The sequence below is a fragment of the Vanacampus margaritifer genome, chromosome 4 (genome assembly GCF_051991255.1).
Source record: "Vanacampus margaritifer isolate UIUO_Vmar chromosome 4, RoL_Vmar_1.0, whole genome shotgun sequence".
In the NCBI taxonomy this organism is placed as follows: Eukaryota; Metazoa; Chordata; class Actinopteri; order Syngnathiformes; family Syngnathidae; genus Vanacampus; species Vanacampus margaritifer.
Genome location: NC_135435.1, coordinates 1,839,228 through 1,855,000, shown reverse-complemented (window position 1 = coordinate 1,855,000; position 15,773 = coordinate 1,839,228). Strand labels below are relative to the sequence as shown.

At 39.8% G+C, this 15,773-nt stretch overlaps 2 protein-coding genes across 6 annotated transcripts in view; one reads left to right on the top strand and one right to left on the bottom strand.

Annotated features, from left to right (window-relative positions):
- efl1 (elongation factor like GTPase 1) overlaps nt 1-15,773 on the bottom strand; it is a 146,044-nt gene that overhangs the window by 17,103 nt on the left and 113,168 nt on the right. For all 5 annotated transcript variants that reach the window (XM_077562808.1, XM_077562810.1, XM_077562812.1 and 2 more), the window contains 3 exons: nt 6,812-6,941; nt 6,172-6,298; nt 2,569-2,773 (listed from right to left, as the gene is read on the bottom strand). In XM_077562808.1, the coding sequence (XP_077418934.1) occupies nt 2,569-2,773; nt 6,172-6,298; nt 6,812-6,941 (462 nt within the window). The remainder of the gene's footprint in view (nt 1-2,568; nt 2,774-6,171; nt 6,299-6,811; nt 6,942-15,773) is intronic.
- LOC144050623 (uncharacterized) lies at nt 13,051-15,549 on the top strand. The gene is made up of 7 exons (XM_077564033.1): nt 13,051-13,310; nt 14,162-14,195; nt 14,364-14,467; nt 14,586-14,852; nt 15,039-15,132; nt 15,261-15,328; nt 15,437-15,549. The coding sequence occupies exons 1-7, from the start codon at nt 13,212-13,214 to the stop codon at nt 15,524-15,526; spliced, it is 756 nt and encodes a 251-aa protein (XP_077420159.1). The 5' UTR covers nt 13,051-13,211; the 3' UTR covers nt 15,527-15,549.

Here is a 15,773-nt window from a genome sequence, read left to right as displayed (position 1 = left end):
GGGGTGAAATACTTATTTTCCTCAGTATATACATATATATATATATATATATATACATATACATATATATATATATATACATATATATATATATATATATATATATATATATATATATACATACACCATTGAGAGTGTATATACATATTTTTAATCAATTTATCTGAAACATTTGTATCCCCTTATTTAGATTCATAAATACATTTGTCAGTTACTGTGCCTCTTCTGTTAAAGGTGGGGTCTTAAGTTTTCACTCAGAAATAAACACTTCATAAACACTGGGGATGTATACACATGAAATCCTTCTCAATCAACACCTCTGAGCTTCTGCTAATGTGTGGTGTTCATTTGTCATCATCCACCACCACCCCAGCCTATATTTTTCCATTTTGTTGAGTTTTGCCAAAAGAGGGACGTTTCTGAGCGGAAAGTCAATGTTTACCCCTCCACCCAATCAAGGGGAGGGGGGGGGGGGGTCGCTGAAGACAGGCGAAATGTTGACGAGAAGAGTGAGGGTTCTTCTTTTAATCCTTTATTCTGCTTTTTTTGCTGGGGGGGACGAACAATGTGCTGCCACAGCAACAGCGTTTCACAAAAAAAGTCACAAAGTTTGCATTTCAACTTTGTGAGAGACTTAAACACTCTTCCGAGCAAATATGAGGTTGATGTGGTTCACCCGCTAGGAGACAAACATCAAAGAAAAACACATGTATTTGCTATTGCCAGTAGATGGCACTACGATGAAAAATTAAGTTTGTACACGCCTTCAGGCCTGGACGGACTGTCATCAAATATGTACATTTTTGAGAAGATAGGATTATCTGGGCCATGGCTCTTACAATATAATGCAGACAAAATGTATAATTGCATACTTACCAATGAAATGTGCATCTAGCGCTACCTGCAGACTTATTGGTACAGGGAGAAAAGACAACGTTGCAGGGAAATCAATATTTTCAAGTTAGGTGGGCAACGTAAGATGGCCGCCGTTGGCTTCACTTCTCACTATGGTGAAGTGGCTTTGTAAGACCATTAATATACTGTACAAGTTTGTGGAAGCTTTTTCTACCTCATGCATGCTCCACCAATGCCCAGATGAGCACAAAGAGCCCTGTTTTACTCTGACTGCACTTAATCTTCCAGTTATAGTAGAATGTGCGGATCCACACTTTCTTTTGGGAGGGGAGTGGTGGAGTGGTGGAGGGTGACGTCATGTGCGTCCCCGCGGAGTAGTGGACATGTGGCGTGCACTGAAGATCGTGCAGGTACTCGCGCGCGCACCATGAACAATTCTGACACAGATGCTGCAGTTATGCTTTGGGCCAGAGGTGGCAGTCACAAGTAAAAAAGTGACAAACTGCACAAAGATCCTTTAAAGCAGACAAGAAAAGATTGCAAAACTGCAATACATGTATTTTTGTAACTCTTTTTTCTTCTTTTTTTTTCGACTTTCCTGTTGCGACTCATACAGGTCTGCAAGCAAGAGAGAAAGGTCTGAGATAAAGGCAGCAACAATGGGACAAATTTACAAAAAATATATTAAAATGTTCTTACCATGCCCATGAATTCAATATACCAACAACATTAAACCACCACGTGCATGTTAGTGAATCAGAGAACAATTTTGTCCATGTGCAGCTCCAAAAAATCCCTCTGGATTGCAAATTGAAGGTTTTTAACCTCACTGCCATTACAGTATAAAGCATAGGTGTCAAACTCCGGTCCTCGAGGGCCGCAGTCATGCAGGTTTTGGAGGGAGGATTCCCTCTTCCAACACAAGCTGATTCCAATCAGCAGGATCGTTATCAGGCTTATGCAGAGTTTGCAGATGAGCTGATCATATACAGTATCAGCTGTGTTGGAGAAGAGAAACATCCAAAACCTGCAGGATTCAGGTCCTCATGGACCGGAGTTTGACACCTATGATATAAAGCTAAGCATTCTGTATTGTCAGCATTTAATTTAAATGACAAGTTAGTAAGATTTGACATTTGTATAGTGTTCCACAGGATTCACCCATCTTCTCACTGAAAGGCCACTTGTGGAAGTCTTCTATTTTTGCCATTTATGTCATGTGTGTGAATCCAAGGCAACACTGATATTGGAGTGAAAAGTGGCATCCTTTGAGGGATGTTTTTATGCACATAAGTTTATGCTTGAGTGTTAGAGTAAATGCATTTTGTTTTGAAATAATTTCAAACAAAAGCAAATGTTAGCGTGTTATGCATCTGCCTGCTTTTGCAGTTTACCAAAACACACCAGCAAGTCAACCTTCACTTGGTATTTTTTCATTCCTTATTTATTGATTGGTGGCCCAACCAGTTTGTTAAGAAATAAAATCACCATTTTAAAAATGCATTTTATTTTGGGTTATATTTATCTGATATTTACATTTGTTTGATGACTAAACTTAATTTTAAAGTTGGGAAACTAAAGCCAGAATGTATATAGAGATAGGCAATTGTAAATCCTGTCGTTATACAGTAGCCTACCTGAAAATACCAAAATCATTCCTATTTTTATCACAACTGCATCAGGAAAAAAAAAAAAAAAAAGTCATTTACAAACCTGCGAGGTCCAAAGGCCCAGATATGCTCTACAGCATTCTTCCACTTCCTTCCCTGGAGCATGCTCTCCAGTTGGGTCTTGAGGTCAGCAATGGCTTCCAAGGTTTGAACACTAATGTCTAGATGCCTACCCTCCTTTAAAGACATATTGACTTGTTCTAGAGTTCGAAGGATTGCTGAACTGTTCTCTAGAAGACATGTCACCTCTGAAAGAAATGATTCATGTTAGCACTGCATAATCACAAATGCTGAGATACACAGGAGTGATGATAACTAGTGTTGTTCCGATACCGGAATCGGGAGAGGCCCCAATATTGCATTAAAACAGTGGTATTGGCATCGACAAGTTCTAACAAGTAACATGCCAATACCATTAATTCAGATGCTAATATAGGACTTTGGATGCAGCATCTTGTGTACTGCGTGTGCACGATATTCACTGATGTGTGACGTGTTCACTGCATGCCGAGCCAAGATATCCTATTGGCCCTTGAATGCTCTGAACCAATGGCAGGGCAGTATTTTATGTTGAGAAAAAAACAAACAAAAAAAAAATAGGTATCGGTACGGTATCACCATCGGCTCATACTGGAAAACTGGGTATTGGAATCGGCATCTGGGGCCAATACCGGTATCGGAACAACACTCATATATGGTATATTATTGTATACTTGTACTGTCATTGCTATCTCCATCACTTGCTGCTAATCACTTTATTTTTAACTAGTGTACCGTTTTACTTCCAACCTGCCCCAGCATTGCACAAGAGCAGCAATATGTATAGTGGATACAGTAGTTTTATATTGGTTTTATTTATTTTCTATCCTATTTTATTTTTACTGTATGTATTTTTACTATCTATCTATTGTGTGTGCACTTTATGGTAGAGCTTCAAATCTCATTGTACTTTGTATAATGACAATAAAGGCTATCTAATCTAATCCAAACTAATGATAACAAAAATAAGTATTCTGAACATGATTTAGATACATGTGAGATACACACTGCTCAAAATAACTTTTCTTTGTTTCAAAAGCAGTTTTGCTAATTGATTATTTAATTTGAGTAGCAATTTTTGAATGTTGAGAAAAAGGGTGTTCCATATCATACCTTCTACGACATTACCGGTGTATTTTTATGGGTGGTAAAAATGTGAAATATTGCCAAATTGATGTGATGACGTAATCTGTAACATCATACATCTATGTATGCATTTGGATGTACATTTGTTGTTCGCTGCTGCATAACAACAGTGTCGGAGAGTGTGAGCAGCCAGTTATGTTGCGTCTTCAGCCTTAAAAGAGGATTTAGTGTCAAAAGTGGGAGCTACCTTGGTCGTGTGGAGGTTGTTTGCTTACAAGAGGTCAGGTACGATGCAAAATACAATTGTTCGCAAATTACGCAGGAAAACTGTTACCGTTAAAGTTAAGAGGAAACACTAGAGCTTTAACACACTGCCGAATATGCGCAGGCTAAAAACACATGAGAGAACAGGAAAACAGCTGGAGTAAAAGTGAGAAAATTTTCAACCAAGCATTGCTGGAGCACTCGTTAGTAGACGTACTCCTTATAATAAAAAATAAAAAAAGCAGACAGTAGTTGAATGATAGGGAAGTGATCGCGTATTGTTTGGCCAAGATAAACAATCCGCAGTGGTTATTTTGTCGTAACTCGCAACTCTCCACTGAGTTGATGTGTGTTTGCAAGGCTAACCGCTAAGCTAAAAGCGGCCGTGAGGTGCGTCTGTCTCGTTGAGAGGGCGTGCATATTTCAACGGCAAGCCAATAATTTCTCGGCCCTCTGATTGCCTAAAAGAGACATTCACAGCAAAATACCCACTGCGTAAACAATCGTGGGGAAACAACAACATATTTGACTGTGATGTGCAAAGCATGACGCCACAAATTGGCTGCTACCAAAGGTGAAGTTTTTTCGCCTCTCCGACACAAGCATCAATCACACAGGAGAAACCTCTGAAGGTTTGTGTTACTTTGTATTTGTTCAGTAAGCTTTAAGCTGTTATGTTACAATTAGACCTAGCAGGGAAAACACTACCTGGCCATTATTTTATTTTTTTTCCCCATTTCAAGCCGTGTCACTTATGCAATTGCGCTATATTTACACTTGTTTGTATTTCAATTGGGGAAAATGTGTCTTAAATAATGTGTGAAATGAAATGCTATTATTCCGGACTTCCGGTGACGCCATGTTCCAAGCAGCCGCTAGAAGACCGTGCTCCGACTGTACTAAAGGATCGCAAAAAGAGGACCAAAATAAAGACAGACGCGATAACTTGAGACAACTAACTTTGAAACAAGCCTCGGGCGGACCTGCAGCTACAGAGGATAGCATGCATAACTCCGAGTCAAAAATACTGGCAGAGCTCGAGAAATTGAGGAAAGGTAACCAGGAGGGCCATACACAAACTTTGAAAACAGAGGGCGTTGCCAATGAGGACACGGCAGAGTTGACGGCATGCTGCAAGGACATGCAGAATAGATTACGGCGAAACAACATGATAATTTACCGCGTGCCAGAAGGGAGTGAGGGAAGAGATATTAAGATCTTCGTACAGGAATTGCGTAAATCCGCTCTTCAACTTTCCCCCGAGCTCGACATTGTCATTGAGAGGGCACACAGAGGTCTGTCCGCAAAGCCCAAGGATCCCAAAGCCGCCCCGTGCTCTCTGATTCTTAGATTTGTTGATTATTCTGTCAAGGAAACCATACTACGAAAAGCATGCGAGCAAAGGACAGTAATGTATAACGGAATTCAGATCTACTTTGACAATGACTTCTCACCTGAGTTACAGAAGAGGAGAATGCCTGCGCGTGATGTCGTAAAGCAACTAAAAGTCAGGAATATAAGGGTGTACTCTCGCACATACAAAAAAGAAAAGAGAGAGCAATGATGTCGAATCGGTAAGATTACCGAATGAATAATACTAAGCTCTCTCTCAAAACAATTTAAAAAAAAAAAGGAATACAAGGGCAAAATTTCACCTACCCTTTCGCGACTAGACATGTTCCTGATCTCTGCGGTGGAATCCTTTAGAGCTATTCAATGCAATATTGACGCAATTACTATATCAGATCACGCCCCAGTGAGTCTAAAGCTAAAGTTCAGCCCAAATATTGCTTCAAATATTGGCGAGCCAATGTATCAATTCTAAATAAAAACAAAATTAAACAAAAATTGCAAAGATGCCTGATATATTCGAGTCAACAATAATAATGAAGTGTCCCCAAAAATATTATGGGAGGCAGACAAGTGTTTTTTTAAGAGGTAACATTATCGCAATCTGCTCTACTTTAAAGAAAGAGAGAATTGCAGAAATAACGCAGTTAGAAAACAAAATTCGTAAATTAGAGCGAGATAATCAGACAACGCAAAAAGATAATACACTTACCATGTTGGAGGAGAACAGACAGAAATTAAACTACCTATTAACCTATAAAACTGAAGGACAGATTCAACTTTTTAATCAAAAGTATTATGAATGCAGTAAGTAAAAAAACAAACAAACAAAAAACATAGAGCCAACTTTAAGATTAGTGAGGGCTATATACAACAAGTCAATAATAGGTGCATATTTAGATCTTACCCTGTGGCAAGGGGATTGCACGGACGCTGACAGTGGCCAGTTTATTTGAAGTAGTGAGTGTGACTAAACCACTGCTGTCAACATGAAGAGTCTCTGAAGAACGACCATGAGAACCTTCCTCTTTTACCTAACATATATGAAAACACATATGATGACTATAACTTCTTTAATACTATCATATTGTCATACTGTCTACAATTCTGACAATCACACCTGAAATGTTACAGTGCTTGCATTCATGACAAATCAATAACTTTCATGGGAAAATATTTTCATGAACTGGAAGGACCAATATATAACATTTCTAATTAAAATCATTTAAGTTTAAAATGTTTAAGTTTAAAAATAAAATAAAGTTGAATAAGGTCCATTCTATCCTCATATCACATAATCATTTGGAAAACTGAGCTTTATCGCCCTGAAGATTTGAATCAGAACAGATCTCATTACAATTGTGAACGTGACAAGGGTGAAAAATAATCACAGACTGAAGTGAGTTGATCACTTTTCAAAACAAGACACTTCTGACCTAAACAGTAAAAAAAAGAAAAAAAAGAAGAAGAAAAAAAAGGCACATTTTCTTGTGGACAAGTACCAAACAAGCCACGACTCAGACACAATACCAGAGTAGTTCACCCACCTGATGAATGACAGCCACTTTTTGTTGCTTTCCAAGATCTTCATTCACCATATCAACTTTTGGAGGGCGCACCACTGTCTCTCGGAATGGAATGATGGGTTTAGATGCGCTGATCTCAATTTTAGCAAACCTTTGAAAACGTCAAAACCTTGTTATATACAGCATGTTAAATATTGCCAACAATGACAGACGATTACTTGTTGCCGCATATCTTGAGGCACTCAGGTGTAAGGAGGAACAGAGCAATTTTAAATATGACATGAGCCATGAGCTACTCCTGCACGCCGATGTTAGCGACAAAGTAAGGCCAAAGTAAGCCCACACCTGACAGTCGGCGCTCGGGCTTGGCGAAAGTAAGCCCAAAGACATCCTGGTTGAGCCGAACACGTCCGATACCGGTGAGCTTACTTTTAACAAATCACACTGCGCCTCCTGGAGGACCCGAAAGTGGCCGAGGAGAAAGTCAACGACTGTCTGTCTGGACTACTTTTACTAGAAGTAAATTTAAACATATTACCCTGGTTTTAACCTCCAAATGTGTTTGATATTTACTGCATCTTGTGCCAAATTTGTTAAATATTGACTGCATCATGTTTGTTTTTTTTGGGGCATAAAATATTAACCTTATTATGCATCGTAAAGGTCACATCTCCTGATAGTACTTCTTACTATGCTTTGAGCTTGTATATTAAAAATAATGATACAAGACAATGCTGAATACTAACTTATTTCAGTGACATACATGTACTGTTTACTCGTGAGCAGAGGTGTGGATTATAGTCATAAATTTGACAACTTTAGACTCGACTTGACATGATGTTAAAAGACTTACAACTCGACTTGGACTTTAACAATAATGACTTGTGACTTTACTTGGACTTGAGTCCTTTGACTTCAAAAGACTTGCTTCTTCCACCAAAATCAAAAGATTAAGTTCCATCATTCAGACATGTCAGATAAGATACTGGAGACTAGAGAACTTCCCCATGAGGGCGCTCACTGTGAGCTGTCACATTTTAAGCATAATTTGAGGTAACATGAAATGAAGAAGAAGTCTATGGTAGACATATGCGTAAATATAGTAATACCACTTGCTATAGTGTAGCGAACACATTTAAATAAAACTACAAAATACATATTTTTTGAGAAAATTATTATTTTTTAATTACAACAAGCAGATAGGATTCTCTTGCTATGATCTCATCTCCCTCTGTCTGTTCCGAGTGTATAAATGTTTCAGGCAGGTTCAATCTTTGACGAGAGGTGTTGTTCTTGGGCGTCTCAACAAACGTGCTGGAATAACCTGGCTGTTGGAAATATGAACAAGCGTTCTCCTACTCTGCTTGGTGCACAGAGTGGATGGCAAGCTGCACAGAAGGCCACTTTCGGGAGGGGAAGTGGTCAAACAGACTGCGATAAGGATGGTACACTATATCCGCTCGTCATATGACTGTTCAATGACTCTTATGAATTATCTGAGCAAAATGTCCATCAACTCTTTGAGCAGACATCTCGAACTCTCATCACAGCCGTCCTGATGAAACTGTCAGGGGTCTCCAGTGACAGCTAAGGCCTGCTTTGAACTTTGCCCTGCATAAACTGCTGCCATCTGCTGGACAGGAAGGAATATGAACTCCAGTTGTTGACTCAAAGTTCTCGAGGCATCTGAGATCAGCTCCTTGAGTCATGTTTTGGTCTGTTTGGGTACATTTGCACTGTGTACTGTGTCGGAAAAGGAGATGTGATCTATAGCAACGCAGTTTCGGAAATTGAGAACGGCTTATGTGAATAAGGGTAGGATAAAATTTATTTCAATCTTTATTATTATATTTTCCGTTATTTGATGCTTGTTGGATTTGGTCTTCTAATTTTTTGCCCATTTCTCTTTTATAACTTTGGCTTGTGAATTGGGACTCAGATGTGGAACACTTACGGCGAATTTGCTGGTTAAATTTTTAATTTTTGATTAAGGTCGCAGCACTGTGATTTTTTAATTGGGTCATGATCTGCAAAGTTGCCTGCTGTGTTTTACAAGCCCCACTACTCTGTACAAGAGGTGAGGATAATTAGCATTTTAAGATTACTTTTTGGTTTGTTTAAAGTAGGTCCCTCTGATCTTTTATCTTACTTTACAGTTAGTTTGTTTTTTCCTCACTCTGTGTTGCCTGGACATAATTCAAATTTGCGCCTCAAGGGCTTTTGTTTTCATGAATTGTTGTTGCAAGCTAAGCAGGATCTGCTCCTGTAGTTTTGGTGTTGGCCAAATTGCCCCAATTTGGTTTTTCTTATCAACAGGACACAAGGTGTCTGTTTTTTCCCCTCTTTGAAGTAGCAATTTGGAAGCAGCTGCAGTGTTCACATTCAGGTGTGAAATGATCAAAGTTGATCCTTATCAGATGGGGGAGTCAGTTACTGGTCTGTCTGTGCGTATCGTCGCAAGGAAGGTATGCACAAGTAGTTCATGTTGAATTAAATAAATGTAGGAATATAAGTTAGTCTGAATGTGATACTTCTATAGTATGCGAGTGAATGATGTGATACTTCTATAGTATGTGAGTGAATGAAGTGATACTTCTACAGTATGTGAGTGAATAAATTCACAGGAGGAGAATTGAGGTGATTGGACTTTGACCATGGGAGGAAAAGTAAGGGCTGGCAAAGACACTCATGGGGAAAATAAGGTAAGTATATTCAATTTCAGAAAAAATTGAAAAGTATAATTTCTAGAGCCCATGGAATATGCCATTTAGGTGTGGAAGGAACATTGAGACACACCTGGGTGACATTTTTTCATGAGACAAGTTGTTAAAAATGAACTGCAGGACTGCAGTGTTTATTAAAGGTATACGTATATATATATAAATCTCTTCTCAGACTGTTCATGGCCCCGGCCGGACGTGAGCGTTCTGGGTTAAGATGATGTTGTTTTTTAAATGATTTACACTGCCATAATAAAAACCAGCGTCAAAAATACAGAAATTTGATGTACGACAAATAGCACATTTATGCTAAATCTACAACAGTAAATATCAAGGTAAATTTTTGATTAATCATTATCTACCATCATAAGGGTTTCCTAGGAATATTGGATCAGACGAACTCATTTGAAAAAACAAAACTTCATAAGATATAGAAAAGGCATTGAGATTAAAACATATTTGATTTAGTATATTATCTCTGCTCTCAAGGACATTAAAGAAAAATTGAAATATTAAACAATTGGCCTCATAAAGTTTCAATTGGCTACAAGACTTTCATTATTGTGTCATTGAATGTGCAAATGTCTTTAAACGGATTCTGTTTTAATGCCACAACAAAAATAACTTTTTCCGTGTCCAACAGCACGTTCCAGGACCTACAGAACTTAAACAATTAACATTTGCTAACAAAAACTACCAGGTGGTCTTTTCAATATAAAGAATGAAGACTATGTATGTTTAAGTGACTAAATGAAAATGATTTTGCATACAGATTGGTGAAGGAATGATCGATCTGGTTTTTGCTGCTCATCACAATGGGGGCCACATCCGCCACATGTGATCCACATGTGGTCCCAGGCTCATCAATCACATCAATTGACCCCGACCGAGGGGGTTGACTAAGCCGCTGACCCAGATGCCCCGGCTGTCTGTTCCAGGAGGATGCTAAGTGCTTTCCGAGGCACTGTTCCATGGGGGGGACCTTCACCAGGAGATGACTTCACTGCACAAACATATCTGCTATTGCGTCGTGACACATTTTGTTGAATATAGCTATGGCACATAGGGTTATATTTCATATGATATGCCCCTTCCACTGAAAAGTTCTTAACTCTTTCACTGCCACTGACGTTTAAAGACGTCAAGTAAAAACCTACGGAGCACTGCCAATGACGTCAAAAGACGTCATCCAATGATTTTTTATTTTTTTTTTGAAACGGGTAGAGGAAACCCTTCCGCATGTCTGGTGAAAGTTTCCAGCCTGTCTGTTGTGCCTAATGACTATTTTTGGCCCCTAGAGGGCAGCGATGACTCTCTTTTGACAAGATCGGGTGGGCGTCAGTAGAGGCGGAGCTAGAGCGTCGAGCAGGAGATGAAAATGGAAGACAAAGGAAAAATGGCGGCCGGTCGCGAGGAGCTCACGCCCGAGCCGTTTTTTTCAAAGACCAAAAGCATCGCTGAAAGAGCACATTGTTGACGACGATGATCATCATCGATGATGAAGATGAGGGTGGTGACTCCGTGGTTGGGAAGCATTGACGCGGCAGTAGAAGACGTTAGATGGAGTCCAATGCATATTCATCGGAGGAAGTGTGTACAGTCTGCTACTTGCTTTTTATTCTCCGGAAAAAAAGCACGTCAAGAAAGTGTAACGTTTGCACGCAAAACGGACCAATGCGAAAGTGAAAGTAAACTGTTGTGCGAGTCCTGGCGTCTCCTTGCACGCAGGAGAGCGTTACAAAAGGAAAAACTGCATTTGAAACATCCACATAATTGTAAGTAGTACCACAGTTACACACATTTGTAAAAAAGTTCTCATGGAGATAAAAATGTGTGTCTTAAAGGGAGGCAAGTTCTCATGCCATTACTCATTATGTCGTAAAAACTGAAGGTCCAAGATCATTACCTGCCTACATCATATTTCCGGGCTGATAGGAGAACTGGAGTCAACATGTCTGCTTATTATGGGACTGCTGCGCTGCGAAGCAAGCAGGCACATATTGTTATCTACCTAGGACAGTGGTTTATTTTTGTTGTTATGGGACTGCTTGTGGAGCAGCAGCTGCGCTGCTGCTCCGCGCGGAGCAAGCAGGCACATATTGTTATTCTACCTAGGACAGTGGTTTATTTTTCTTGTCGTTATTATTATTATATATTATTCCACGATTTTTCCGCTAAAATGCGGCCCGTACCGTACATCGCACCGGCACAAATGAGGTATCAAACGATGCGGCTCGATCTGACTCGCTGCGCTATTATTTTTCTAAGAATTCCCAGTCACCATGGCGACGCTATTCCCAAAAAACTCCCAAATTAACTCCCCATTGGGAATGAATGGGAAAAAAATCACACTTCAAGCACCTTTTTCCAAGACACGCTGCGCGCGCATACGTTATCCGACCGATACGAATTTTAGCTCATTTTGTAGGAATTTTTCCCATCTTTAGCTCAGTGTCGAAATCTTTTTTAAGGAATGAAAGCCCCCCCCCCCTGTTCGGGTTCAAAGACAGTGGCTGAATTAGCTTCCTCACACACTCTGTTGGCTAATTAGCCATCCAGTGCCGGGAACCAAATAATGTATTTGAAAAAATTTCACTTCAACTCGTCACCATGCCAACAATCTTTTGTCACTAGACGTCAAATTCTCACATTTTGTAGTCACGAGTGTCTTCTTTCAGACAAACTAACTTTTATTTGGCTAAGGTGTCATTTAGTACCTTTATTTTCACCTTAAGCAAGAGAAGTCAGACTAATTCGCCTGTCTTTTACATGTTAATTTCAGGCGCCTTCCTCTCTCCATTTCTGATAAATCATAAGTTTTCAACCTGCTCTCATTTGGTCATTTTTTATCCGATTAAGAAAATGAGAACATGCTCGTGTTCCCCAAACCCTTGCCGTTCTAACGAGCCCTTTCTTGAATCTGTATCTTGAAGAGTTAAGTCGTGAGAGGCTTTTGTTCCAGGGGTGCGTCTGTCATACAATCTCAATGGAATGCAACCAATCTTGATGATAGTTGGATCTAGTCTTCTCTCTTTTCCCTGATTGGTTCGTTTTCTGCTTGTCTGTGCTGTGGCCAATGAGAGACGCTTTAATGACACCAATTAGAAGTTTCTCGAGAACCTACTCCTCCCATTTCATCTCGTCTGAGGTAAGTTGCAAGGCAATTGTTTGTAGTCTGGTGAATAATGCTAAATAAGTGTGATTTTGCAAGTTTTCCCCATCCTAAACTACATCACGTTAATACTGGCGATGTATTGAAACGTATTTGATGTGTTTGAACGTTATGTTTTATGCTGCTGTTTTAACAAGATTGGAAACGTTAAGTGCTAGAGATGGTAACCTACATGCTAGCTGCACCTGCTAGCGCTAGCAAAGAGCTAGCAGATGTTACATTAAAGTTTTAATGTGCAGTAAAAAAAAACTAAGAAAAGTTTGAGTAGGCTCTAAATCTCAATTGTGTACATCTCTCGTTGCTACAATATACAGTAAGGCTTTTGTCTCGTCTGTCGTCGACGTGGGGGGGGGGGGGGGGTTGGGGGGTTGAGTGGAGTGTCGACGGTGTAGCGGAGCGGCGCCAATGAGGGATTTCGGAAGTGTACGTTTTTAATGCTTCATACACATCTGAGATTAACTACAAATTTGATCTTGAATCTTTACTTTTGACTTTGTCATGGCAAGTTTTTTTTCTTTGCTGTAGCAGCATGCCGCGGAAGGGGAAGCGTTCAGACGCAGCCAAGCGCCAATGGAAGAAGCTGGACCTTGCTGCTCTGGAACTGAGCCCAAACAGCGCACCCCAGCATGTACTTTACCTCTATTGAATTCTTTGTTAATGTGCAATACACAATATTTCAGCCTACAAATACAGAATCAGGCAGAAAAATTAGCTTAAAAGCCTTGTGTAAAAAGCAGTCTGTTTATGCAAGACACTAGTAGTAATGTTAAAAAATCCTTTATTAAAAATGGACTACCAACGTGTTTCAACACAAGCTTGTCTTCATCAGGGCACAGTTTTACGAATATAGAGTGTATGACGTGATTTGTGCAGTGCTTTATTCATGTCAAAATAATTCTGAATAGAATTTTGATGAAGTCTGTTTTCTACAATATTTCAAATATTCTAAGAAGTTTTCAAACTACTGATGTCTAAAATAAACTCACTAACATTGATCAAAAACTTGTGAGATGCCTATCCTGGACACAGATATTTCACATGTTATATTTAATAACTGCAGACCTGGTCTATTGCATGACTGTGGGAGGAACAGTTGAAATGATAATGTCAAGCCAATAATTGTTTTAACACTTGACAGTAGTTGGAGTACATTACATTTATCAGTAGATGGTGCTGTTGTGAAGTTAGGCTGGTACAATCTGCTGCCTTTTTGCTCATGTATTTGATCAGAAAATTCTACCAAATTTGATCAATTGTGACTGTATTTCAGACACAAACAAAAGTATCAGTTAAGTCCCTGAATCTCTTTCGTGATTAATAATTTCATTAATAAACCTGGCCTGAATTAACATCACTTGTATGTACAAAAGACCTGGTCAATTTTTATTGAAACTAACTTAACCATTACAACCTATGTTTGCTTTTTACTCTGCATTAAGGTGACTGCACATGCCTACAATTGTAATGTCTATGTTTTAGGTGTCCTCTGTTGGTGCCAAGGCTCTGGTACCAGGTCAGTCATCATTTTAATTGCTTTTGCAGCAGTTTTACAATCGATTATTTAAAAAATTCCAATATTTTGCAGGTTCATATACACTCAAAGTGTAACTTGTACTGTGCATTGTCAGCAATTTAAGTTGTGAGACTTGACATGGTATTCATGGTGTGTGCATCATTTTAGGCAGAGGCACTGGCTGGCGCCACAGAGTTCGGGAATGGCCAGTTTCAACTGTGACTGGGCGGAGGCACAAACTGGTCATTCCATCACTGAACCAGGACAACAAGGTATGTTTTATAATAAACTGCCTGTAAAACAAATGAACCTTCATTTGTCTTTTTTTAAATTTTTTAAATACTTAAAAAAAAAAAAATCAATTACTTCTTTTTTTTTTTTCTTTAATAGTTTGTCCTGGTTGTTGGTGACTCCCACCTGCGAGCCATTGCCGATGGGGTTGTGAAGCTGCCGGAGGGACATTTCTCTTTTGGCGTGATGTCCACCCCGGGTGCCAGTGCCTCCGAGTTGCGTGCTGAGGTGCTGAATGCTGTTCTGCCTCGGTCACCCGAGGCGGTCTGCATTTTGGCTCCCAGCAACAACTTGGGCCGCCCCATCGCTGAGGCAGCGGCTGACTTTGGCCAGTTCTTGCGCACCGTCTGCAGCCGCTGGCCCAACGTAAATTCACACATTTCCTTCATATAGTTCATACATTTACATTTCAAGTATGTACTTGCATGATATGTCAAATATGTTCGGTTTAAAATACATTTCAGCCTTTTACCGTAGTTAAGCAGTTGATGAATATTAATGAAAGTTCATCTTGCTCCAGATGTATATTTTACTTTTTTCAACTTTGTGCAGGTTGTTGTCCTGGACTTCCCCCCTCGTCTGACCGTCGAGCTGGCCCAGCAGGACCTTTTACGCCAGGAGTACCACCGGGTGGCAGCACTTATGGGTACGTTCCATGTTGAAAATTGTTTTCACACACAAAGTTCTACTTTTCTTTACGTCACCTCCTGATCTGATTGGTGTGTCTCAGCGGGACTCTTCAACTAATAATGTTTTTTTTCTTTGTTACTGTAGGTATTCGCTACCTATCTGTTGCTGGCCACTTCCCGCTGTCACAGCTTCACTTGTGGTGTAGAGACGGGGTAAGTACATTAGTTGTTGCAAAAAACAAACAAACATTTTATTAGTGCTCCTCCTATCAAAAGTATGTTTGCAGATATATAATATTTATTTCTGATCATGTCTGGAAGGTACACCTCAGTGACAGCGATGGGATGCCGGTGCTTGCGCGGTTGCTGTGGGATGCTGTCAACATGCGGATGGAGAGGACTGCTTTCTGATAAATCATAAGTTTTCAACCTGCTCTCATTTGGTCATTTTTTATCCGATTAAGAAAATGAGAACATGCTCGTGTTCCCCAAACCCTTGCCGTTCTAACGAGCCCTTTCTTGAATCTGTATCTTCAACCGTTAAGTCGCGAGAGGCTTTTGTTGAAGGGGTGCTTCTCTCATTCAATCTCAATGCAATGTGGGTGCGTGACGTCACTTCAACTCGTCACCATGGCAACGATCTTTTGTCACTAGACGT